The sequence below is a fragment of the Tachysurus vachellii genome, chromosome 20 (genome assembly GCF_030014155.1).
Source record: "Tachysurus vachellii isolate PV-2020 chromosome 20, HZAU_Pvac_v1, whole genome shotgun sequence".
Classification (NCBI taxonomy): Eukaryota; Metazoa; Chordata; class Actinopteri; order Siluriformes; family Bagridae; genus Tachysurus; species Tachysurus vachellii.
The window spans coordinates 17,295,978-17,320,977 of NC_083479.1; the positions used below are offsets into that span (position 1 = coordinate 17,295,978).

The 25,000-nt window shown below is 46.3% G+C and overlaps 1 protein-coding gene across 2 annotated transcripts in view; it reads right to left on the bottom strand.

The window, feature by feature from the left end:
- xpo7 (exportin 7) overlaps positions 1-25,000 on the bottom strand; it is a 34,183-nt gene that overhangs the window by 8,013 nt on the left and 1,170 nt on the right. Inside the window, exons 2-21 of one of the 2 annotated variants that reach the window (XM_060896388.1) lie at positions 19,048-19,194; positions 16,557-16,650; positions 15,902-16,068; positions 15,506-15,571; positions 14,376-14,480; positions 13,561-13,726; positions 12,745-12,818; positions 11,688-11,807; positions 8,328-8,474; positions 7,873-8,045; positions 7,538-7,728; positions 7,359-7,464; positions 7,097-7,232; positions 3,526-3,599; positions 3,181-3,261; positions 2,929-2,992; positions 2,685-2,793; positions 724-830; positions 310-398; positions 89-196 (exon numbers count right to left, since the gene is read on the bottom strand). In XM_060896388.1, the coding sequence (XP_060752371.1) occupies positions 89-196; positions 310-398; positions 724-830; positions 2,685-2,793; positions 2,929-2,992; positions 3,181-3,261; positions 3,526-3,599; positions 7,097-7,232; positions 7,359-7,464; positions 7,538-7,728; positions 7,873-8,045; positions 8,328-8,474; positions 11,688-11,807; positions 12,745-12,818; positions 13,561-13,726; positions 14,376-14,480; positions 15,506-15,571; positions 15,902-16,068; positions 16,557-16,650; positions 19,048-19,194 (2,324 nt within the window). Of the gene's footprint in view, positions 1-88; positions 197-309; positions 399-723; positions 831-2,684; positions 2,794-2,928; positions 2,993-3,180; positions 3,262-3,525; positions 3,600-7,096; positions 7,233-7,358; positions 7,465-7,537; positions 7,729-7,872; positions 8,046-8,327; positions 8,475-11,687; positions 11,808-12,744; positions 12,819-13,560; positions 13,727-14,375; positions 14,481-15,478; positions 15,572-15,901; positions 16,069-16,556; positions 16,651-19,047; positions 19,195-25,000 lie in introns of both variants that reach the window. The other variant, XM_060896387.1, reaches the window with a different exon arrangement.

Here is a 25,000-nt window from a genome sequence, read left to right on the forward strand (position 1 = left end):
TCATTCTGGGACAGAATATTACAAACTACAGAGTCAAAGAGAGGACTGGAAGTGACCGCAAGCTGTAAAATCAGGAACACGACGCTACCTGTTATGTACGAGCTCTGCCATGAGTTTGAGCACGGGTGTCGTGCAGGCTGGAACGTGATACCACAGCTCTATAGCTCGCTGGAGGATTGGGATGTACGATGGGTAGCTGGTCCATTCCCGGTTAAGAACGCAAACAATTTAACTCAACAAAAGAGGAAGGAAAGAGAAAAAGAAAAAGAAAGGCAGCGGAGGAGTAAAACAATCAGGCTGAAAGGATACATCCAGTCAAAGAGCATCATAAAGCTGGTTTTGGCATTAAAGGCAAAGGCGATTCCTCTCAGATCCCTCACCAAACCCACCAACGTCCTCTGGAAAGAAAGAATACCAAATATCTCTTCTTTTATAAAACATTCTTCCTGCTGCTTCACAAAATGCTTCTCCTCAGGACCAGAGCTGTTGAATATTTGCATTTCATTTTGCTTGTATTTACCTACCAACAGTGTGACACAAAGACAATACAATATTCCTGTCTGTCAGGAGTTTTTCCCTAACCTGCATGAACGGAACACTTGTGATGTTTTGCTGTGCACTGAAGCACCTCTAGTCTAAACCAGATGAGTTCTGGTGTGATGATAAATCATGTGACGCCTTCACAATGCCTGTGTGTACTTGACTGGGTAAAAAAAAGCTCACCTTGGCTTCCTGCTCATTGAAGGTGTTTGTGCTGAACATCTGAGCGATGGCTTCAAATGCGCCAGTCAGAGGAAGCATAAACTGCTCGAACTGGTCCTCATCCTCACCTGCAGACAGGGATACACACATGACACGGGGACACACACACACACACACACACACACACACACGACACGGACACACACACACACACACACACGACACGGGGACACACACACACACGACACGGGGACACACACACACACGACACGGGGACACACACACACACGACACGGGGACACACACGACACGGGGACACACACGACACGGGGACACACACGACACGGGGACACACACGACACGGGGACACACACGACATGGGGACACACAAGACACGGGGACACACAAGACACGGGGACACACAAGACACGGGGACACACAAGACACGGGGACACACAAGACACGGGGACACACACGACACGGGGACACACACGACACGGGGGGACACACACGACACGGGGACACACACGACACGGGGACACACACGACACGGGGACACACACGACACGGGGACACACACGACACGGGGACACACACGACACGGGGACACACACATGACACAGGGACACACACATGACACAGGGACACACACATGACACAGGGACACACACACACACACACGACACAGGGACACACACACACACACATGACACAGGGACACACACACACACATGACACAGGGACACACACACACACACATGACACAGGGACACACACACACACGACACAGGGACACACACACACACGACACAGGGACACACACACACACGACACAGGGACACACACACACACGACACAGGGACACACACACACACGACACAGGGACACACACACACGACACAGGGACACACACACACGACACAGGGACACACACACACGACACAGGGACACACACACACACGACACAGGGACACACACACACACGACACAGGGACACACACACACACGACACAGGGACACACACACACACATGACACAGGGACACACACACACACATGACACAGGGACACACACACACACATGACACAGGGACACACACACGACACAGGGACACACACACACATGACACAGGGACACACACACGACACAGGGACACACACACGACACAGGGACACACACACGACACAGGGACACACACACGACACAGGGACACACACACACGACACAGGGACACACACACACGACACAGGGACACACACACACACGACACAGGGACACACACACACACGACACAGGGACACACACACACACGACACAGGGACACACACACACGACACAGGGACACACACACACGACACAGGGACACACACACACACACGACACAGGGACACACACACACACACACACGACACAGGGACACACACACACGACACAGGGACACACACACACACGACACAGGGACACACACACACACGACACACACACACGACACAGGGACACACACACACACGACACAGGGACACACACACACACGACACAGGGACACACACACACACGACACAGGGACACACACACACACGACACAGGGACACACACACACACGACACAGGGACACACACACACACGACACAGGGACACACACACACACGACACAGGGACACACACACACACGACACAGGGACACACACACACACGACACAGGGACACACACACACACGACACAGGGACACACACACGACACAGGGACACACACACGACACACGACACAGGGACACACACACACGACACAGGGACACACACACACACACGACACAGGGACACACACACACACACGACACAGGGACACACACACACACACGACACAGGGACACACACACACGCACACACTATTATTACATGATACACACGATCATTATTATTGTATTTTTAGGCCATTTTTAACTAATACACCAACTAATAATAAGAAACGTAATGAAACGCACCGAGATCCACCATGAGCAGGCGTCCTAATGCTGTGTAAAACGTGGTTCTACACCTCATATCACTCATATTGGACTGATTGTTCACACCCAGGAAGGAGAAGTGTTCACTCTGTACAAAATACATGAGAATCACAACTACATCAACACGCTGCAAACACACACACAACCTAATACATCAAACACAACAGCAGGAACACACGATTGCCTGGATTGAGCTTAAGGGTGTGGAACAAAAAGGACGTACCGTGTGGTTGTTGAGCATGAACTGGACGGCGCTGAGCTTCACCAGTTTCCTCACACTGCTGTACGTGCAGCACAGAGGTTAAGGAAGCACACAAGCACAAAACAACACCGAGGGCTTCCTACAGTCGGCTACAACAGCAAGAATTCTTATCCGACATCCATCCCTTCCCCCCCCCCCATTCACTTTAATACATATTTCTAGAAATGATGATCAAGGAAAATGAGTATTCATTTCAATCAAGGAAAAGGATATCCGATGGAGAGATCGTTGAGAAGCTGTAGTGTTTTGGACGTGATTGGTTCACACTGTCCCCAGTACTTCAGATTAGTGATTCTAAAACACAACACACACAAAACCAAAAGACATTAAAAGAATAATATAGTAATAATAATAGTGTCTAATATAATATCATGTATGAGGCTTCCGGTTAATCAGTACAGATTCTTAAAGGGAGAACACTAGTGCAAACTACAACATCACTTTTTATATCTCCACCGAAAATAAGAGTTCTGATGATCGATAGAGAAAAACAGCTGAGTGAGTGTAATGAATATGTTCTGTGTGTGGCTGTTGTTGTGTGATCACTGTGTCACTCACATTTTGCCGATAAACACACTGAGTACCATCGTCTCGTCATTGAGTCCCAGCACCTCTGAAAGCCGCCGGTACAACTAAGGAACATGGAGACGGAGGCAGACAGACACACGGAGGCAGACAGACACACGGAGGCAGACAGACACACGGAGGCAGACAGACACACGGAGGCAGACAGACACACATACACGCACAGAGAGACACACACAAAGAGCGACAGACAGACAGACAGAGCGACAGAGACAGACAGAGCGACAGACAGACAGACAGAGCGACAGACAGACAGAAATTCGTTTAGTTACTGCTTTCTGGTAACTTTTTTCTAGATAATGGTCTACAGAAAGTAGAAATCCTTTAACAGCTCTCAAACCTGCCTAATCGTAATATGTGAATATTCATAGGTGTTAATGAACCACTAAGATAAAGGGGAAAACACGTGTAATGTGCCGTAACCCTGTTCATTTCCACTGCAATTAATCTGTGCTGTCAGACGTGAAATAAAGCGTGGTCATCATTACGGTCATCATTACGGTCATCATTACCAGCCCAATAAAAACATGTCCTAAACAATGTTCTTCTCTTCTGTACTAAAGCAATTTGATGTATTTTTGACATCTGTCCATTTACTCTACTGTGTATAGACAGGGGACCTGCAGGAGGAAAGGGGGGGGTGGGGGTGGGGGGGGTGGTCAGTGGTTAAGAATTACATCAGATCTGAGTTTAAATCCCATCACTGCAATGCTTCTACTTGGGCCCTTGAGCAAGGCCCTTAACTGCTCAGTTGTATAAATGAGATAAAGGTCTGCCAAATGACTATAATGTAAATCTTAGGGGACTCTGAGTACAAGACAGGAGACACCGTGGACAGGGTGAAAAACCCACCTCAGGGCACAATCACTCTCTCTCTCCCAGACACACACAGGCACACGCACTCTCTCTCTCCCAGACACACAGGGACACACACACTCTCTCTCCCAGACACACACGGACACTCTCTCTCTCTCCCAGACACACAGGGGCACACGGACACTCTCTCTCTCTCCCAGACACACAGGGGCACACGCACTCTCTCTCTCTCCCAGACACACAGGGGCACACGCACTCTCTCTCTCTCCCAGACACACAGGGGCACACGCACTCTCTCTCTCCCAGACACACAGGGGCACACGCACTCTCTCTCTCCCAGACACACAGGGGCACACGCACTCTCTCTCTCCCAGACACACAGGGGCACACGCACTCTCTCTCTCCCAGACACACAGGGGCACACGCACTCTCTCTCTCCCAGACACACAGGGGCACACGCACTCTCTCTCTCCCAGACACACAGGGGCACACGCACTCTCTCTCTCCCAGACACACAGGGGCACACGCACTCTCTCTCTCCCAGACACACAGGGGCACACGCACTCTCTCTCTCCCAGACACACAGGGGCACACGCACTCTCTCTCTCCCAGACACACAGGGGCACACGCACTCTCTCTCTCCCAGACACACAGGGGCACACGCACTCTCTCTCTCCCAGACACACAGGGGCACACGCACTCTCTCTCTCCCAGACACACAGGGGCACACGCACTCTCTCTCTCCCAGACACACAGGGGCACACGCACTCTCTCTCTCCCAGACACACAGGGGCACACGCACTCTCTCTCTCCCAGACACACAGGGGCACACGCACTCTCTCTCTCCCAGACACACAGGGGCACACGCACTCTCTCTCTCCCAGACACACAGGGGCACACGCACTCTCTCTCTCTCCCAGACACACAGGGGCACACGCACTCTCTCTCTCCCAGACACACAGGGGCACACGCACTCTCTCTCTCCCAGACACACAGGGGCACACGCACTCTCTCTCTCCCAGACACACAGGGGCACACGCACTCTCTCTCTCCCAGACACACAGGGGCACACGCACTCTCTCTCTCTCCCAGACACACAGGGGCACACGCACTCTCTCTCTCTCCCAGACACACAGGGGCACACGCACTCTCTCTCTCTCCCAGACACACAGGGGCACACGCACTCTCTCTCTCCCAGACACACAGGGGCACACGCACTCTCTCTCTCCCAGACACACAGGGGCACACGCACTCTCTCTCTCCCAGACACACAGGGGCACACGCACTCTCTCTCTCTCCCAGACACACAGGGGCACACGCACTCTCTCTCTCCCAGACACACAGGGGCACACGCACTCTCTCTCTCCCAGACACACAGGGGCACACGCACTCTCTCTCTCCCAGACACACAGGGGCACACGCACTCTCTCTCTCCCAGACACACAGGGGCACACGCACTCTCTCGCTCCCAGACACACAGGGGCACACGCACTCTCTCGCTCCCAGACACACAGGGGCACACGCACTCTCTCGCTCCCAGACACACAGGGGCACACGCACTCTCTCTCTCCCAGACACACAGGGGCACACGCACTCTCTCTCTCCCAGACACACAGGGGCACACGCACTCTCTCTCTCCCAGACACACAGGGGCACACGCACTCTCTCTCTCCCAGACACACAGGGGCACACGCACTCTCTCTCTCCCAGACACACAGGGGCACACGCACTCTCTCTCTCCCAGACACACAGGGGCACACGCACTCTCTCTCTCCCAGACACACAGGGGCACACGCACTCTCTCTCTCCCAGACACACAGGGGCACACGCACTCTCTCTCTCCCAGACACACAGGGGCACACGCACTCTCTCTCTCCCAGACACACAGGGGCACACGCACTCTCTCTCTCCCAGACACACAGGGGCACACGCACTCTCTCTCTCCCAGACACACAGGGGCACACGCACTCTCTCTCTCCCAGACACACAGGGGCACACGCACTCTCTCTCTCCCAGACACACAGGGGCACACGCACTCTCTCTCTCCCAGACACACAGGGGCACACGCACTCTCTCTCTCCCAGACACACAGGGGCACACGCACTCTCTCTCTCCCAGACACACAGGGGCACACGCACTCTCTCTCTCCCAGACACACAGGGGCACACGCACTCTCTCTCTCCCAGACACACAGGGGCACACGCACTCTCTCTCTCCCAGACACACAGGGGCACACGCACTCTCTCTCTCCCAGACACACAGGGGCACACGCACTCTCTCTCTCCCAGACACACAGGGGCACACGCACTCTCTCTCTCCCAGACACACAGGGGCACACGCACTCTCTCTCTCCCAGACACACAGGGGCACACGCACTCTCTCTCTCCCAGACACACAGGGGCACACGCACTCTCTCTCTCCCAGACACACAGGGGCACACGCACTCTCTCTCTCCCAGACACACAGGGGCACACGCACTCTCTCTCTCCCAGACACACAGGGGCACACGCACTCTCTCTCTCCCAGACACACAGGGGCACACGCACTCTCTCTCTCCCAGACACACAGGGGCACACGCACTCTCTCTCTCCCAGACACACAGGGGCACACGCACTCTCTCTCTCCCAGACACACACACGCTCACTCACAGTTATGAGCTTCATTATGAGATATGAAGTAGTTAAAGGGCCAGCCACGTAAACACCATTAAGGATATTGTTATAATTACCTTAGAGGACTTTTGCACCTGGTCTCCAATGTAGATTTTGCGGAATTGTTCAAAAAAGCTGAGCATGGCCAGCTCCAGTTTCTCGTTCCCGGCTTGAGCAAGCCGAGAATCTGTCAGGTTCATCAGCTGCAAAACACTAAAATACAACACAACAAAAATGTCTGACACTAATCACCACCATTCAGCATGTGTAAGTAACGTTAAAGACAAAAACATAAACCAAAAAAAAAAAATTAACCCTACAATAAATATAAATTCTCACCGACACACAAGTTCTCCGTCCATGGCGTCCTGCTCGTCTGTGCTGGCAAAGGAAACCCTGCCCCCGATAACGGCCCCGATGATGTACACCAACCACGTTAATCGACCTGAACACACAACGATGTTATTATTGTCAGCAGAAGAAAAACCTCTTTAGATTGTGGTGTATGAAGCGCTCACCCTCCTGCACTGCAGTGTCCATACTGCTGGAATTTGATTGGAGGAGCTCTTGGTAGGATTGTGCTGATTGGTCGAACAGCTGGACGAGCAGGGCGCAGGTTTTCTCGTATTCGCAGCGGCCGATAGTTGAGAGCTGATCCAGCTGCTGCTGCACCAAACCGGTGTCATCCAGTGGATCCTCCATCCCGTCCCTCAACACACACACACAAACACACATACACAAAACGGAGTGCAACCTATTTGTAAATTGTCTAAGGTGAGTTTCTGTGAAATCTGTACATCATCACTCCTTTAAAAAAAAACACAAGTTTGCGTTATTTAGAGTGTGTTTTTACCTCAGGATGATGTGCACGGACTCCAAACGGGACGTGATGTAAGCTTTGGTCACTTCGGGTGTGAATGTCTCCAGCATGTGAGGCTCTGTGGCTTTAACGTAGGGTACAGACGCGGCAAGGCGCTGCCACAGACTCAACAGGTAGTGAACGCTGTTGGGCGCAAACTCCCAGTGCTACAAACAATAACACACACACACACACACACCAAGAATCAGCCTGCACACAATGCATCATGAACATAGAGTAATGATACAACGATGAGAAAAACAATTATATTCACACAGTTATCATCATTTCCATTCTTAAAGAAACAATAAAAAGTTAGAATAGTATCATTTCAATAGGAATTGAATATTTGCTTCATTATTTATTCTGTTATTTTATGAAAATGGTAATAAATTGTGAAGTGTGTGTGTGTGTGGACATCAGTCTGCCTTTTCCTGTGTCTCTCTCACCTGTAAGCTGGTGACAGTGAAGTTTGCAATAAGTCTAATAACTTCTGGATAATTCTCCACTTTCACCAACTCGCCGAGCTGATAGTTACTCTTCAGTCGGGCCAGCAAGCGGCAAAACTCATGGTAATTATTTGGGTCCGATAAACTCTGTTAACACACACACGTACACACACGTACACACACGTACACACACGTACACACACGTACACACACGTACACACACGTACACACACGTACACACACGTACACACACGTACACACACGTACACACACGTACACACACGTACAATAATAAGCAAGAAAGCATAGAGAAAAGGAATAAGGATGTGGCTTCACACATGTACTTTGGTTTTGAAATTAAGAGACAGATCATTCTCTATTAGAGTTAAACAAAAAAAAGAATGAAATATCAAACGGCCAAATCAGTAGATAATTAATTGTGAGTAATTACACTGGTAAGATAATACTGGCATCTGCTCAACATTCAGATGTTTTGCAATCAATGATCAAATAGAATTAAATAAAACACACACACACACACAGGCAGAGACACACAGACACATTCGGACACGCAGGCAGAGAGACACACAAAGGCGGCAGGCAGAGAGACGCACAGAGGCGGCCGGCAGAGAGACGCACAGAGGCGGCCGGCAGAGAGACGCACAGAGGCGGCCGGCAGAGGGACGGACAAAGGCGCAGGCAGAGAGACGTACAGAGGCGGCCGGCAGAGAGACGCACAGAGGCGGCCGGCAGAGAGACGCACAGAGGCGGCCGGCAGAGAGACGCACAGAGGCGGCCGGCAGAGAGACGCACAGAGGCGGCCGGCAGAGAGACGCACAGAGGCGGCCGGCAGAGGGACGGACAGAGGCGGCCGGCAGAGAGACGCACAGAGGCGGCCGGCAGAGAGACGCACAGAGGCGGCCGGCAGAGAGACGCACAGAGGCGGCAGGCAGAGAGACGCACAGAGGCGGCAGGCAGAGAGACGCACAGAGGCGCAGGCAGAGAGACGCACAGAGGCAGCAGGCAGAGAGACGCACAGAGGCGGCAGGCAGAGAGACGCACAGAGGCGGCAGGCAGAGAGATGTACAAAGGCGCAGGCAGAGAGACGCACAGAGGCCGCCGGCAGAGAGACGCACAGAGGCGGCAGGCAGAGAGACGCACAAAGGCGCAGGCAGAGAGACGCACAGAGGCAGCAGGCAGAGAGACGCACAGAGGCGGCAGGCAGAGAGACGTACAAAGGCGCAGGCAGAGAGACGCACAGAGGCCGCCGGCAGAGAGACGCACAGAGGCGGCAGGCAGAGAGACGCACAAAGGCGGCAGGCAGAGAGACGCACAGAGGCGGCAGGCAGAGAGACGCACAGAGGCGGCAGGCAGAGAGACGCACAGAAGCCGCCGGCAGAGAGACGCACAGAAGCCGCCGGCAGAGAGACGCACAGAGGCGGCCGGCAGAGAGACGCACAGAGGCGGCCGGCAGAGAGACGCACAGAGGCGGCCGGCAGAGAGACGCACAGAGGCGGCCGGCAGAGAGACGCACAGAGGCGGCCGGCAGAGAGACGCACAGAGGCGGCCGGCAGAGAGACGCACAGAGGCGGCCGGCAGAGAGACGCACAGAGGCGGCCGGCAGAGAGACGCACAGAGGCGGCCGGCAGAGAGACGCACAGAGGCGGCCGGCAGAGAGACGCACAGAGGCGGCCGGCAGAGAGACGCACAGAGGCGGCCGGCAGAGAGACGCACAGAGGCGGCCGGCAGAGAGACGCACAGAGGCGGCCGGCAGAGAGACGCACAGAGGCGGCCGGCAGAGAGACGCACAGAGGCGGCCGGCAGAGAGACGCACAGAGGCGGCCGGCAGAGAGACGCACAGAGGCGGCCGGCAGAGAGACGCACAGAGGCGGCCGGCAGAGAGACGCACAGAGGCGGCCGGCAGAGAGACGCACAGAGGCGGCCGGCAGAGAGACGCACAGAGGCGGCCGGCAGAGAGACGCACAGAGGCGGCCGGCAGAGAGACGCACAGAGGCGGCCGGCAGAGAGACGCACAGAGGCGGCCGGCAGAGAGACGCACAGAGGCGGCCGGCAGAGAGACGCACAGAGGCGGCCGGCAGAGAGACGCACAGAGGCGGCCGGCAGAGAGACGCACAGAGGCGGCCGGCAGAGAGACGCACAGAGGCGGCCGGCAGAGAGACGCACAGAGGCGGCCGGCAGAGAGACGCACAGAGGCGGCCGGCAGAGAGACGCACAGAGGCGGCCGGCAGAGAGACGCACAGAGGCGGCCGGCAGAGAGACGCACAGAGGCGGCCGGCAGAGAGACGCACAGAGGCGGCCGGCAGAGAGACGCACAGAGGCGGCCGGCAGAGAGACGCACAGAGGCGGCCGGCAGAGAGACGCACAGAGGCGGCCGGCAGAGAGACGCACAGAGGCCGCAGGCAGAGAGACGCACAAAGGCGCAGGCAGAGAGACGCACAAAGGCGCAGGCAGAGAGACGCACAAAGGCGCAGGCAGAGAGACGCACAAAGGCGCAGGCAGAGAGACGCACAAAGGCGCAGGCAGAGAGACGCACAAAGGCGCAGGCAGAGAGACGCACAAAGGCGCAGGCAGAGAGACGCACAAAGGCGCAGGCAGAGAGACGCACAGAGGCGCAGGCAGAGAGATGTACAAAGGCGCAGGCAGAGAGACGTACAAAGGTGGCAGGCAGAGAGACGCACAGAGGCAGCCGGCAGAGAGTCGCACAAAGGCAGAGAGACGCGCAGAGGCAGGAGGCAGAGAGAAGCGCAGAGGCGGCAGGCAGAGAAACGCACAAAGGCGGCAGGCAGAGAGACGCGCAAAGGCAGAGAGACGCGCAGAGGCAGGGGGCAGAGAGTCGCACAAAGGCGGCAGGCAGAGAGACGCACAAAGGCAGAGAGACACGCAGAGGCAGGGGGCAGAGAGTCGCACAAAGGCAGAGAGACGCGCAGAGGCAGGAGGCAGAGAGACGCGCAGAGGCGGCAGGCAGAGAGACGCACAAAGGCAGAGAGACGCGCAGAGGCAGGGGGCAGAGAGTCGCACAAAGGCGGCAGGCAGAGAGACGCACAAAGGCAGAGAGACGCGCAGAGGCAGGGGGCAGAGAGGCAGGGGGCAGAGAGGCAGGGGACAGAGAGGCGTGCAGAGGCAGAGAGAAAAGCAGAGAGAAGCGTGGCAGGCAGAGAGACGCACAGAGACAGAGAGATGCCCAGACGCGGCAGGCAGAGAGACGCGCCGAGGCAGGAAGCAGAGAGACAAAAAGAGGCAGGAGGCAGAGATATGCACAGAGGCAGGAGGCGCATGCGAATAGACAGGCAAACAGGCCCAGATTGTGTCATGTTATTCCAATTCTTCTGGTTCACAGACCTGTGGGTTCTCCAATATTCTCTTAACTCCATCGACTAGATGAGAAAGGAACTTGGCTCTCTCAGCGTTGTTGAACAGGGAACGCCGGACTGACGCGATCTGAACTAAACATGATAAAACCTAAAAAAAAAAACACATTAGATAGTTAGTTCAGGGAAGTGCAGTTAATAATATTTTCTGTGTGTACACTTTATATAGTCCAACTACAAAACCTCACAATTATCACTTTTCATTCATGTGTGATTATACAGTTACTGACTGCACCAGGGTCGCTGTTGGGAAGCCAATTATGACCAAAATAAATGAGAGAAAAACATCCAGGGAGCAGCAGATCTGTGAGCACCAGATCCTTGTTGGTAGAGCAGAGGTCAGAGGTGACAAACCAGAATCTGTAGAGCAAACCACTCAATACAACCGTGCTGAGGAGAAAAGCATCTCACAACACACAAAAACCTTTAGAAGGACTAACTATAACACCCAAAGACCACAACAGAGTCCCATCCTGTCAGTCAGGACCAGGAATCAGAGAAGAGAGTAGACCTTCAGCCCAACTGGACAGATGAAGACTTGACAAACGTCCCAGCGGATGATTCTGTTGCTAGTATAATGAACAATATCACAGATTTCACCACTGTACGTTTTCTTGTGTTCAGTACAGCAATGACCCTGAGGTCTGTGGTATGAGGGAAGGCTGTACCCTCGTCACCCTCCTGATATCAGCCCTGGTTCTAAATATTCTTAGAACCCTGTCCTAACAAGTGTGTGCACGATACACTCATATCAGGGTCTCACACACACACACACACACACACACACACACACAGTCAAGTCCACTGCTATACTGAGAATACTCCACCAGCCAAATTATATCTAGTCACAGCTTTTCCACTGACAGAACACACACACAAAAAAAAAAAAAAAGTCTGCATAGCAACAGATCACAGCTCCAGTCAGTAAGTGTGTGTGTTTGTGTGTGTGTGTGTGTAGTATATGTCTATAAAGTGACCTACGGGTACTGATAATGGACCTGAAACAGAAAGCTCGGTCCTTCACTTACCAGAGGAGAGAGAGACGGAGGGATGGAATGGTACAGATCGAAAAACAGCTGCAATGTCGACGAGTCCAGAAAAGCTACAAAACAGAGAAAGAGAGATAATGTTATTTAAGTGCTTTATTATAGGTCTGCACCATATGGCCAGTGATTTCCATTGAATATCAGTTTGGTCTTCAAAAGATGTCTTTATTCCTGTATTATTATTGTTATAATAATAATAATAATAATAATAATAATAATAATAATAATATTGTACGCGTATTTGTTAAAACTGAAATCTCCAAACCTGTTCAAGCGGATTTGTACACAGCAGGATGTTTTATTCAGCTCACACCGATTAAATCTAGCATTACGATTGTTTATTAAAACAACGACGAAGCCGCATTTTCTTATGTGTTCCGATTAACTGTCCTTGTGCAACGTCAGTGAACAGAGTCGGTTCAATAGAGTGTTAAATGAAAAAATAAGTGACTGAAGTAAAGGGCGATGAAGAGCTCTTTTCGAGTCGTCTCATGACCGCATCGTGTCTCGTCACTCAAAGACTCGCGGTCATGTTAAAAAGAAACCTCTTCATCCTGAAGGTCTTTCTGTACAAGTAGTTGCTACAGAATCAATAAGAAATGAATGCAAATGTATTAATACAACCCTGAGATCTACTGCAGCAAATGAATAAATAGCTTCCGAGGTAGAAACTGGGGTCAAAATGACGTTGTTTTTTTCCCCCTCTCTCTCTCTCTTTTTTTTTTTTTTTTTTTTTTTTTTTTTTGGAAAACTACTTGATGAAATTGCTCTGGATAAAGATGGAGGTGTGAAAGTCACCTGATCTCCAGCTGGTGGGGATCTGGACGGTGCACAGGTCGTCTGACGACTCGTCTGTGGACGTGCCGATGAAGTCGAAGTTGAGGCAGTTGTGAGCGAGTTTCAGGAGCTGCATTAGCAAACCGTGCTGGCCTTCATCGTTCAGGTTCAGGTTCTTTCCTGACGCCTGCAGTGACACACACGGCTGGTTTAGCATTTTACACGAGAGAAAAAGGGGTGACAAACAAAAAACACACAAACAAAAAAAGCCTGTTATCCAATCAAAACACAGAAATAATTAAAAGTGTTATTTTTATTTTTAATGATTTGAAAGCAGCCTAAAACATCAATAAAAATAATTAATATTTTTTATTAGTTTTGTTAATAATTAATAAATACATAATTTAATAAAACTCAATAAATGTTAACTAAATTACGAATAACTAATTAAATTCGAAGCGTTTTAACTGTGTTGAAACATCCAGTGTTTGTAAAAAGTCTGTATTAACTTTAAAATGAGCTTTTTTAATTATTATAATTGTGAAACGCTGGGAAAAAAATGATATAACCCCAAAAAACCTGTTTCTGCTACTCCAGCTGTTACAGATGTTGCCCTGTTTATTATTACTTCTTATGAGATGAGCTAGCTAACACTGACAAATACATCATTCACAACACAATAAATCAATCTTGTTTATGTCCAAGTATAAAACTAGCCTCATGTCCCATTTGGGAGACACAGAAAGTCCCTGGATTTGGATCATATGTGCAGGAGCACTGGACAAGTCGTCTTTAGAGGGTTGTAAATCTGTCTATCTGAGATCGTGGCTCGTCACCTGTTTGAGGAGATTACAGGAAAGTGTGAAGATATCAAACAGAGAAGAATCTCGGAACGATGACGCGATCTTCCTGTGTTTTGTAAGCGGATGCGTCGTATCGGCCTGGAGAAAGGAAAATACGAACGGTGAGAATGACAAAAAAAAACAAAAACAATTAAAAACATTTCGAAAATGAAGAATTGTAGCTGAGGTTGTGAGTTTGCCAAGCTGCCATATTAAAGGCAAATTAAAGGCTCAATTATTACTGTATTATTATTACAATTACTGTATTAACTAATAATAATAATAATAATAATAATAATAATAATACGTTATTGTAAATGTTGCTGCTTATTGTTTTGAAAATGTCCTTGATGTTTGAAAATAGTAATTTTGTAATTTTCAAAATTGTAATTTTTATTTCAATAATATTATATAATTTAATATTTATTATTATTTTTTTTAGATATTTATCCATTTTATTGTTTTGTTTTAATAATTTACTTTAAAGAGTTGAGTTTATTAATCATGTGCATGAATTCTACGTTTTTTTCTATAAAAATATAAATTTAATATAAAATCTTTAATTTATAATATTTCTAGTATTTGCATTTTGCTTTATTATTTTAATTGTACTAAAACATTAAAAAAAAGGGCTGAAAATAACTAAAATTTATTACATTGGAAAACAAATGAAGTGAATAAAGTCATGGGTTTAAAACCGATACTTTTAAAGTGGGATTAAAATATTAATCCACAATGTTACATAAAAATTATTGCTTTCAAATGCGACCTGTAGAGCAGACGCAGCTTTGTGTTTATATTTGTGTTTCCTTTAACGACGTTTCGGATTTATTAAATCCATTTTTAAATGTATCGTTATTTATTCCTGAATTTTCTCCCTTTTCGAATCTTCTTAGTTCTTACAATTTGACAAAGAACTGAGTGTAAATACAAAATCAGATTTTTCTGTTTTATTTCCCCTGGATTAAAAGGGAATTTGAGAAGGTTTGTGAATCTCACCAGCAAAGCAAAGCAGAGTGAGTGGTGCAGTGCTCACACACACACACACACACACACACACACACACACACAAACAGAGAGAAAAGTAGAACACTTACATCGTAGAAGCTGGCGGTGAAACTTACTTGGTTAATCTCATTGGTTAACTGGGAAAGAATCGTGACTCCGATAATGCAGTGTTCGACACTGTCCTGAAACAACAAGGAAAACACACCCAGGAAAATAAATAAATAAATTTATTATATATATATATATATATATATATATATATATATATATATATATATATATATATATATACACACATATATATATTTATAAAATAAAATCCCAGACTTGAACAGTGTGTATATTATGTATTGAGCGACAATCCTAAGAAGCCCGTCGCGGACGAGGAGATGAAGACGACCTTCGTCTCTACTCTTCAAGAGCAGCTGAGATGTGGATTAGTACAGACAAATCCTCGGTCGAGTCGCATCATCGACTTTCAAATCCGGCTAAATCTGAGCGAGGTTTTATACCTGTAGGAATCGTGTGACGTCCACGATGACATTCCTGAAGACGTAATCCTCCTTCTGACAGTCGAACCAGCCGAGTTTTGTGATTCGGGCGTAGAGCTGAATCAGAGCCTGAGTGACGAACGCAGCGAGCTTGGGCCGCGTCGCCAGGTAGTTCAGCACGTAATTACCTGGTACACACACACACACACACACACACACACACACACACACACACACACACACACACACACACACACACACACACAGCCTCGATCAGAGCCAGAGCTCTAATAACCTATTATATATTTCTATACTATAAATGATATCGTGTCTGAGTGTATTGCGTTTGTGTACATCTGAGCGGTCACTGTTTGTAGACTAGGTTCAGAAAATCTAATTGGCATGATAAATATTTGGCATGGTGTGATCGAGCGAGCGAGCGAGCGAGCGAGAGAGAAGAGAGATAGGGAAAGAGTTTGTGTGTGAATGTGAGAGAGACAGACAATAAAGGATGAGGCCAAATAACAGACAGACACATGAAAATAGAAAGAAAAACAGACATAGTCAGAGAGAGAGAGAGAGAGAGAGAGAGAGAGAGAGAGAGAGAGAGAGAGAGAGAGAGAGAGAGAGAGAGAGAGAGAGAGAGAGAGAGAGAGAGATTGTGTGTGTGTCTTACGGATGTCGATGCGCTGTTCCAGTGGCAGAGGGTTGCTTGTGCGAGACACCAGCTTGGAGAGGCACGTGGCTGCAAGCAGCTGAGAATAAGATGACTGCAAACACACACACACACACACACACACACACACACACACACACAATATAAATATATAAAGATACAGAACTCTCTCCTTGTTTAACAGATCAGGACCAAAAGTCCTCATTCTCTCCTCATCACAAACTTAGTCCTAAAGGAAAGGACCAGGCTGCAGTTAAAACTTTTAATGCAGTTTATTACTAGTTACTAATTACTAGTTGCTCCACCCGCTGATGAGCGTTACCACGGCAACCGATGGTAGAGTAGGAACTCCTACATGGTCATCTCAGACAACCCACAAAGCAACCCAGAGAAAATAAGGCAACAAGTCAGACTTTAATATCCTTTACAACTGATGATATGACCGTGCCTAACATCTCAGCTGTAACATATGTGTGGGTTTTTTTGTCTTATTAATTTCCAGATAGAAAACAAAAGAAACCGGCGAGTGAGAAAGTTAAGTAGTAGCAGAAGTGAGTGAACTTTTGTGGTTGGTTGAAACTTTTCAGAAGTGCGTTATAAAGGATTCCCGCTACACAGAGCCATCAGTAGCTCCTTCCTTAGTTGTTCACCTACTTGTTTATGGTCGTGTTTACACAGTGGTATGTATAAAACTAGAACGTACGTTTCCTGAAGAAAATGTGAATGGTGCTTGCACGTGGCAAGTTCCCCTCATTGTTTTGAGTGTTCTGATATGTCCCATGTTGTAAAAAGTTTTTTGATTTTGCATATTTTGGGGGCGGGGCTGCGGCACAACTGGAAGGCCAGTCGGTACACCAATTTAAAACTTTGTTCAGAGTATCACCCTAAAGGAGCTGGCCGAGTTTGGTGTAGATAGTTCAAAAGCTTGCCGAGTTATAAACCTCCAAAGTTTATAATGGGAGTCTATGGGAAAAAAGGCCACTTTGAGACCCGGTACCGGAAGTACCGGTACTCGGATCGCTTATAAAAGTCATAGCACACCTCTCCTTAATGAGCCGGTCGATTTGACACCATTCATGGGTCTAGGACAAAAGCTGCGGGACAAGTTACGCGCCGAAGTTTTGTCCGGAAGAGTATGCAGGATAGTAAGAATGATGCTTTGCAAGCACCATTAATAAGGGATTGGCGTTAGCAGCTCTTTAGACGCCTGATATTAAAAACCACAAGTAATTAAATTGTTAGTAATAGATATATTAATAAAATAAATCCGGGTGCCACCTGTTGGTGGGGGTCAGTGGGGGCTCAGGTGGTTAAGCCGCTTTGTTGTTGATTGGAAGATCGGGGTTCAAACCCCAGCACTTCCCAGCTGCCACTGTCGGGCCCTTGAGCAAGGCCCTTAACCCTTGATTGCTCAGTTGTATAAATGATATAAATGTAAGTCGGTGTGGAAAAGTGCGTCTGCCAAATGCTGTAGATGGAAAACGTAACTAAGCACATTAGAGCTCTGACTTGTCAGGTGACTTAGGTAAGGATTTCTGCATCTCTGATATAATAAAGTGGGGGGCACGGTGGCTTAGTGGTTAGCACGTTCGCCTCACACCTCCAGGGTTGGGGGTTCGATTCCCGCCTCCGCCTTGTGTGTGTGGAGTTTGCATGTTCTCCCCGTGCCTCGGGGGTTTCCTCCGGGTACTCCGGTTTCCTCCCCCGGTCCAAAGACATGCATGGTAGGTTGATTGGCATCTCTGGAAAACTGTCCGTAGTGTGTGATTGTGTGAGTGAATGAGAGTGTGTGTGTGTGCCCTGCGATGGATTGGCACTCCGTCCAGGGTGTATCCTGCCTTGATGCCCGATGACGCCCGAGATAGGTAGTTCGGATAAGCGGTAGAAAATGAATGAATGAATGATTATAATAAAGTACAAAACTAATACCTGAACACAGAGATATCAAAAAGCTACAAAATCCAAACACACCAACAAATTTGTCTAAAACACCGTAATCCAGACTTCCAGAATATCGACTCATAGCCTGAAACTTTGGCCAACTCTGGATAAGTGTGTCTGCTAAATGCCAGAATTGTAAATGTAAGGAACGAGTGTATGGTGCGTAAAACAACAAGGACATTAATCGTACACTCGGTCGTTACGTTTACATTTCGCAGACGCACTTATCCAGAGACGTTAACATTTTTCGTATTTCAATTTATACAACTGAGCTATTGAGGTTTAGGGGCCTTGCTCAGGGGCCCAGCAGTGGCAGCTTAAGAAGCAAACTAGTGTGTCATACGTTGTTACACTGCATTAGCTGAAACATTTGTCCACAGGTGAAAATGGCGCACCGTTCGAGACGGAGCCTCGAGGTGTGTGTTAAGAGTTAACAGTGTGTTAGGGGAGAGTTCGCCTAGATTAAAGATAAAATATTGTAGAAGCAGTAATTAGAAAGGAGTGTGTGTGTGTGTGTGTGTGTGTGTGTGTGTGTGAGATGAACACTCACGCTGCCTCTCTCCAGCAGCAGCTGGCATTTACTTAAACACTCTGGACTGTTGGTGAACTCGACGAGCGCTTTCTCGGCCTGTAGTCGCGTGCTCGTGTCCGTCGTCTCATACAGCTGCTTACACAGGATCTCTAGCTGGGCTAGGCTCTGAAACACACACACCAGCAATCTCCTTAGAGGGAAACACTTCAAGATTATGACGTTACACACACACCATTTATTTTTTAATACCAAAACAATGTCTCAACTCTGATTGGTCAGGTGGTGTTGGACTTTATTCCATAGGTCCGTATTAAGAACACTCTTGGTCGAATACGTAACCGTTGCTATAGTAACGGCTCATTCGCAGGGTCTTGCGTCAAAGTCACTCCACACAAAACTCAGAATTCTCAGCAAAAAGCTCGACTTTGCCGCGGCTAGTTTGAAAACTTTTTTTTTTTTTTTTGCAGGGAAACGATTTGAATTGGTGAAATTGCAAGCGCAGGATTTTTCTACTAAACTCCTACCGACAAAGACAGAGATGTGTGACGACTTTCTACCGGAGCCGTACTCTTGAGGCTGGGGGCAGACTGAGGTGATGTCATACGATCTGATTTTGCATTAATCATCATGATCGATCGCAGACACAAAATCCCAAAAGGAAAGTCTTTAAAATCTCCTTACACCTTTTTTTTAACACCCTTAAGTGACTCACTGCTTTGAAAACAGCAGCGATTATTAAATGGTAGCATTGAGAGGAAACTTTTTCGCTGGTTTGAAACTTTTATAGGGACATTATAAAGAATTATCGCCACACAGTCCGTCATTCTCTAGTTATTCGTATGTTCGCTTCCCGTTTGTATCGACACACGTGACTCGATTACACGTCAGTGTACTTGGGCTCTAGCTAATGATTTGTCAATTTATGATCAAGAAAAACGTGCTAAATGAATCGTACAGTCGTCGTGCTCGTGATCGCATTATAAAATCATACATACAATCCTTCTGCATTAAGGCTCCAGGTTTTACACGGTTATTTCCACCACAGCCGCTTAAGTCCCAATAGAACCTGTTTTCCTCTTGTTACGAAATGTTCTGCTGTTTGATAAGAAAAACCCTGACATTATTTGACTGAACGACGCCTCACTGGGCACCATACTGGATGACGCCCGACATTACGTTGAAAGAGTTTGTGGTTGATATCGACTGAATCCAGATCAGTGTTGGTGTGAGCCTTAAACACACAGACTTATCCAAGCACTAATCCAGATACTGTTATACTTCTCATCTCTAGTTTCAGGACCAAACATTTAGAAATGTTTTATGTCACGTCACCTGGTACTGAATTACATTCGAGCGAGTCGCTTAGTCTCAACCTCAGACGTCAAGCCCACTGTACTTCTGATGCATACGGTAGACACAATATTAAAAACACTTCAGGATTTTCGATATCATCCTCTGATTGGTTGGATTCGACGGTATTTCCGGGAGACTTTTTTTTTTTTTTTTTAAACGGTCCACCGTGAAACACAGCCCTTGTGACTCTCTACTTCCCTCATGGAAGAAGAAAGCTGTCGTGTCACATGTTAACTGTGACGATGAGCGCCCATGATCAATTTTCACACCCCTAAATATAATGCTGAACAAAAGGAACTGTGATTGGTTGCTTTACGGTTCAGTCGAACGCCCTGTTGGGCGGGACTTGGACAATAAAAGCTGTTGTGGAGCCCAGACCTTCTGCCATCAGTCTGAAAGTCTGTCTACTGCTGAAGTCATGGGACACTGTGTAACACTTACTGTGTAATATCACACACACTCATGTATCGCACTCCTTTCTACTACTGTGTACTTATTATTGACACTTTATTACTACTGACCTTTTTTATAATAATAACAATAATAATAATAATAATAATAATAATAATAATAATAAAAATAAAGTGTGTATAACTCTAGCCACGGTTAAAAGCAGGGTACAGAATGACAACAACCCCAGAAAACCACCACATAAAGAGACCAAAAAAAAAAATTCCTTTGACCTTAAATTCATTTAAAAGCTTCATTAAAAAAAGCTTCATGACTTTCTAGCTTCATTTTTCATTAGAACGACTTGTCCTTTTTCTTCGAGTCCCATTCCCACCCATATTCACAAAGCTACGCCAAGGAGATCTACTACAGATTGCCACAGAGCCGAGTGACAAAAAAGCTTTTCGAAATTTCCCTGATGATTTCCTCAGCCGCTTAATGCACCTTTACATCATGCTGGACTTTTATTTCTGAATAAGAAACAAGAAAAAAAAAAAAGAAGAAAAAAAAAAGTTTCGGGTTTAATATGCTGATACTGAGATATTTATTTATTTTTAGACGTGGCTCGGATACAGTGAACGCCCCTAACACGCTCCCTCGCAGGGTGTGGGCTGAAACACGTTTATACTCATTCACTAAAAAGCTTCGTTCGTTGCTGCTGATTAATATTAGAGTCTGTCGCTTTCGATACATTTCACAGAATCGAATTAGGAGAACTTGCACGAGAACACACTGAAACCATACGGTAACTTCGTATGGGGCTGATGCAAGGGTGTGATATCAAGATTTTAAGGAGGACCCTCGAATAGATGGGATGTGTAAAGTAAAAGATAAACACATACACACACACAAATACACACAGCTGCATGTGCTAGATAAGAGATCTGCATGAAGTTAGCACACTTTCAGTCCCACCAAAACACGCTAAATATTCAGCAAAGTGTGTTAGAGCAATCCTGCACCTGCGTTTGGAGGCGAACCTGCTGCAGTGCATTGTGGGATTTCATGACTTTTATACGTTTAGACTGCAAAAGACCTCAGAAATGCTCTGCGAGGTGAAAGGCTCTGGTCTCTGGCACTGGAATAAAGCTCACTGCACATTGAGCTGGAAATTTCTCTAAATCGTGAGAAAATCTTAAATTCAGTCAAAGCTGTATTACGTTGACCTGCGTCGAACTTGAGTACAGCCATCGTAGAAATGAGTGCGGCCATCACGTCGTAGCTCGTCTTCGCCGGGAGGAGAAGAACCCTGTGCTTGCAATTCAACAGAAGTTTTCCGAGGAAAGTTACATCGTAAATGCAAAGTTTTTTTGGGGGAAAAAAAAACACCACACTGCAATATATAGCAATATATAGTGATTTTTGGCCACAGCAATAAAAAAATAAATAAGTAAATAAAAAGAATTCCCAAAATCCTCTAGAGGTTGATTAAAATGCGTTGTACCACAGTGTGCGAAATCTTCAATCTGATTAGTCAGAAAATTGGAGCAACATCTAGACAGCAGATACAGCTGCATATTTAAAATACTGCACTTTTTCTTATACATTCTTGTTTCTATAGCAACGCATGAAAATAAGGCCAAAATCATTCAAACTAGGGTTTTTTTTTGTTGAAGAGCTCAAAGTCCCTCGCTCCTGAATTTTACTGCCTCACGGGACCGAGGATCATGGAATCAGCACAAAGTGAAAGTAACTACTACAAAAAGCTAAGTACGCTAAGGCGGTTTTTTGCGTCAGAGGTTTTGGCGAACAGGTCAAAAACCGTAAAAGTCACGACAAATGTTATAGATGTGATCAAATCATCTGTATATATATTACACACACTACTGCTGCTATATATTGTACAAAAAGCATAATATTGCACAATATTCTTATTTTACACTCCCACACTTTATGTACATAACTGATCAGTCATATTCTATATTCATATTTAATACTCATTCTGTCTATACTGTATATCATCGTCTGCATTGTCTTGTATAGTTTGTATAGTATAGTGTTATTTGTCTGTACTTTTGAGAGTCACAAACAGCTGGAACCAAATTCCTTGTGTGTGTCAACACACTTGGCCAATAAACCTGATTCTGACTCTAATTCTGATGCTGCCATTGAATAGAAGTGTTATAAGTTAAGAAAGTTATAAAAGTGGCTGAATGACTTAACTGATGAATAAATCTAACGTTCGTTAGGCACAGAAGGAAAAAGAGAAGAAAAATAACAAGACTGCGAGAACTTTTCAGTAAGGAATAAAACACAGATTTCACACAAACTCTGGAAATAAAATGTGAAAGTTGCATCATTTCGCCTCGCTTTTCTCACCATGGGTGTATTTTATTTTAAGTTGGTTTCAGACTTGCTCTCCATCCACTGTACCTTGTTAAAAGGTAAATGGCACTGATGTATAAATGTGTGTCTGGGAGGCTAGGAATAAAACTGTAGTACTACGCGACTGCTCTGTGTACAGCATTGTTGAAGCGTTTCACATTATTAAAGGTTAGAACAGTGCTGAGTCATGGACCTTGATATACTGTTATAGATCTATTCTTACTCTATGTGAATGAGTACGTGGTGTCGAGATGCTCAGGTGTACTCGCTGGACTTACACACGGCCGAACGCGTTGCGGAGACAATAATGAATAATCCATAACTGCAAATGGAACACGACTTTACGCATACAGGCTCTTAGTTCTTGGCGATATGACATCAACGTCGTGATAAATTCGGATCTTAATAACTTTTCATCTGACAGTATTCACATGACTGGATTGATTCCCAAACAAATCAAGGAGTCAGTAAATGAATCGTTATGGGACACAGCCACGCTCTGAGCCACTTTATTTGTCTGTTTGTTGATATTTGGCTTTTTAACGTGTCTGCGTTTTTAAAACATTTATTACTTGTATAAATAATTTGTGCAGCTGTGTGTACAACAAGCCTGATCTGTGCTTCAAGTCAGTGAATCAGTGAATCATTCTAGTCATGAATGAGAGCAATTCACTCCACATTTTGGAGCTCAGGTGAATCAGAGTTGAGTGGATTCATAGTCAGAGCTGGAGATTTTACGGAGTAGTCTGTGAAATCTCCAAAATATATTTTTTTTACACTACACCTGCTTCATAATCAAACTGCAGGCAGCTTAATGAATCAGTGAGCGAGTCTAAACGAATCATTTAACTCTGAGTGAAATAATTCAAAACAATTTCAAACTATTTCATTTCGTCAATGTTTCAGGCTCTGAGAAAAGCCTTTCTTTAGCCAACATTAACTCAATATTGTGAGATTATGACTTTTCTTTTCAGGAACAGACATTTTAGAAGAATTTCAGACGGAAAACAGAATTAATAACAGATTAAAAAAACTGGATACGATTCCTGTTTATATTGTTTTGCTTTGTTTTTGGAGCAACGTTTAAATTTTTTACCGAAATCACCTAACAATTGTCCGTATTTGGATAAATAAAGAGAATAAATGGAAAAGAGAGCAGATATATTAATTAATATTAAAATATATTAATTCATATATAAATTTAAAGAATATATATTAATATAATTTTTAAAATATAAAGTTTAAATTACTAACTAGCTAAAAGAATTAGAAAGCTTTACTGAGGAGGAAAAAACTTTGACAAAAAAAGGAAAAAAAAAAGGTTTTAATAATAAAATAAGATAAAACAGTTTTGGGATTTGGTGTGAAATGTAAACACACTTAATTGCCCACTTGTTAACGTTAGCAGAAGCAGTGCTAATCAGGCTAATATCTGTTTGACAATACACTCCATGGCATCAAGCCAAGTCGGCTAGCTAACAAACTAAAACCGAGCTTAAATTAAGTATTATTTAAAAGCAGAAAAAAAAATACATCCTAACTTGTATATTAAAATATTTTCCCCGTCTTAATAGTGACAGCGAATTGTGTACATATCTAAATAATATCATGTTAGCTGGTTGCTAAGCTACTTAATAAGTACCATGCTAGCAAGCTAGGCAGCCGGTTTCGTTTTGTTTTTAACCTTAATCTTGCTTTGTTAAATGTAATTAATTACTACGTGCGTGTTATAGGACATGTCGACCGATCCTTAGGTTTCAATATAAGTTTAATTTTTTTATTATTATTATGAGGTGTGTTATTTTGTAGGATCATAAAGTCGCGCGGGAGAATTTGGCTACCC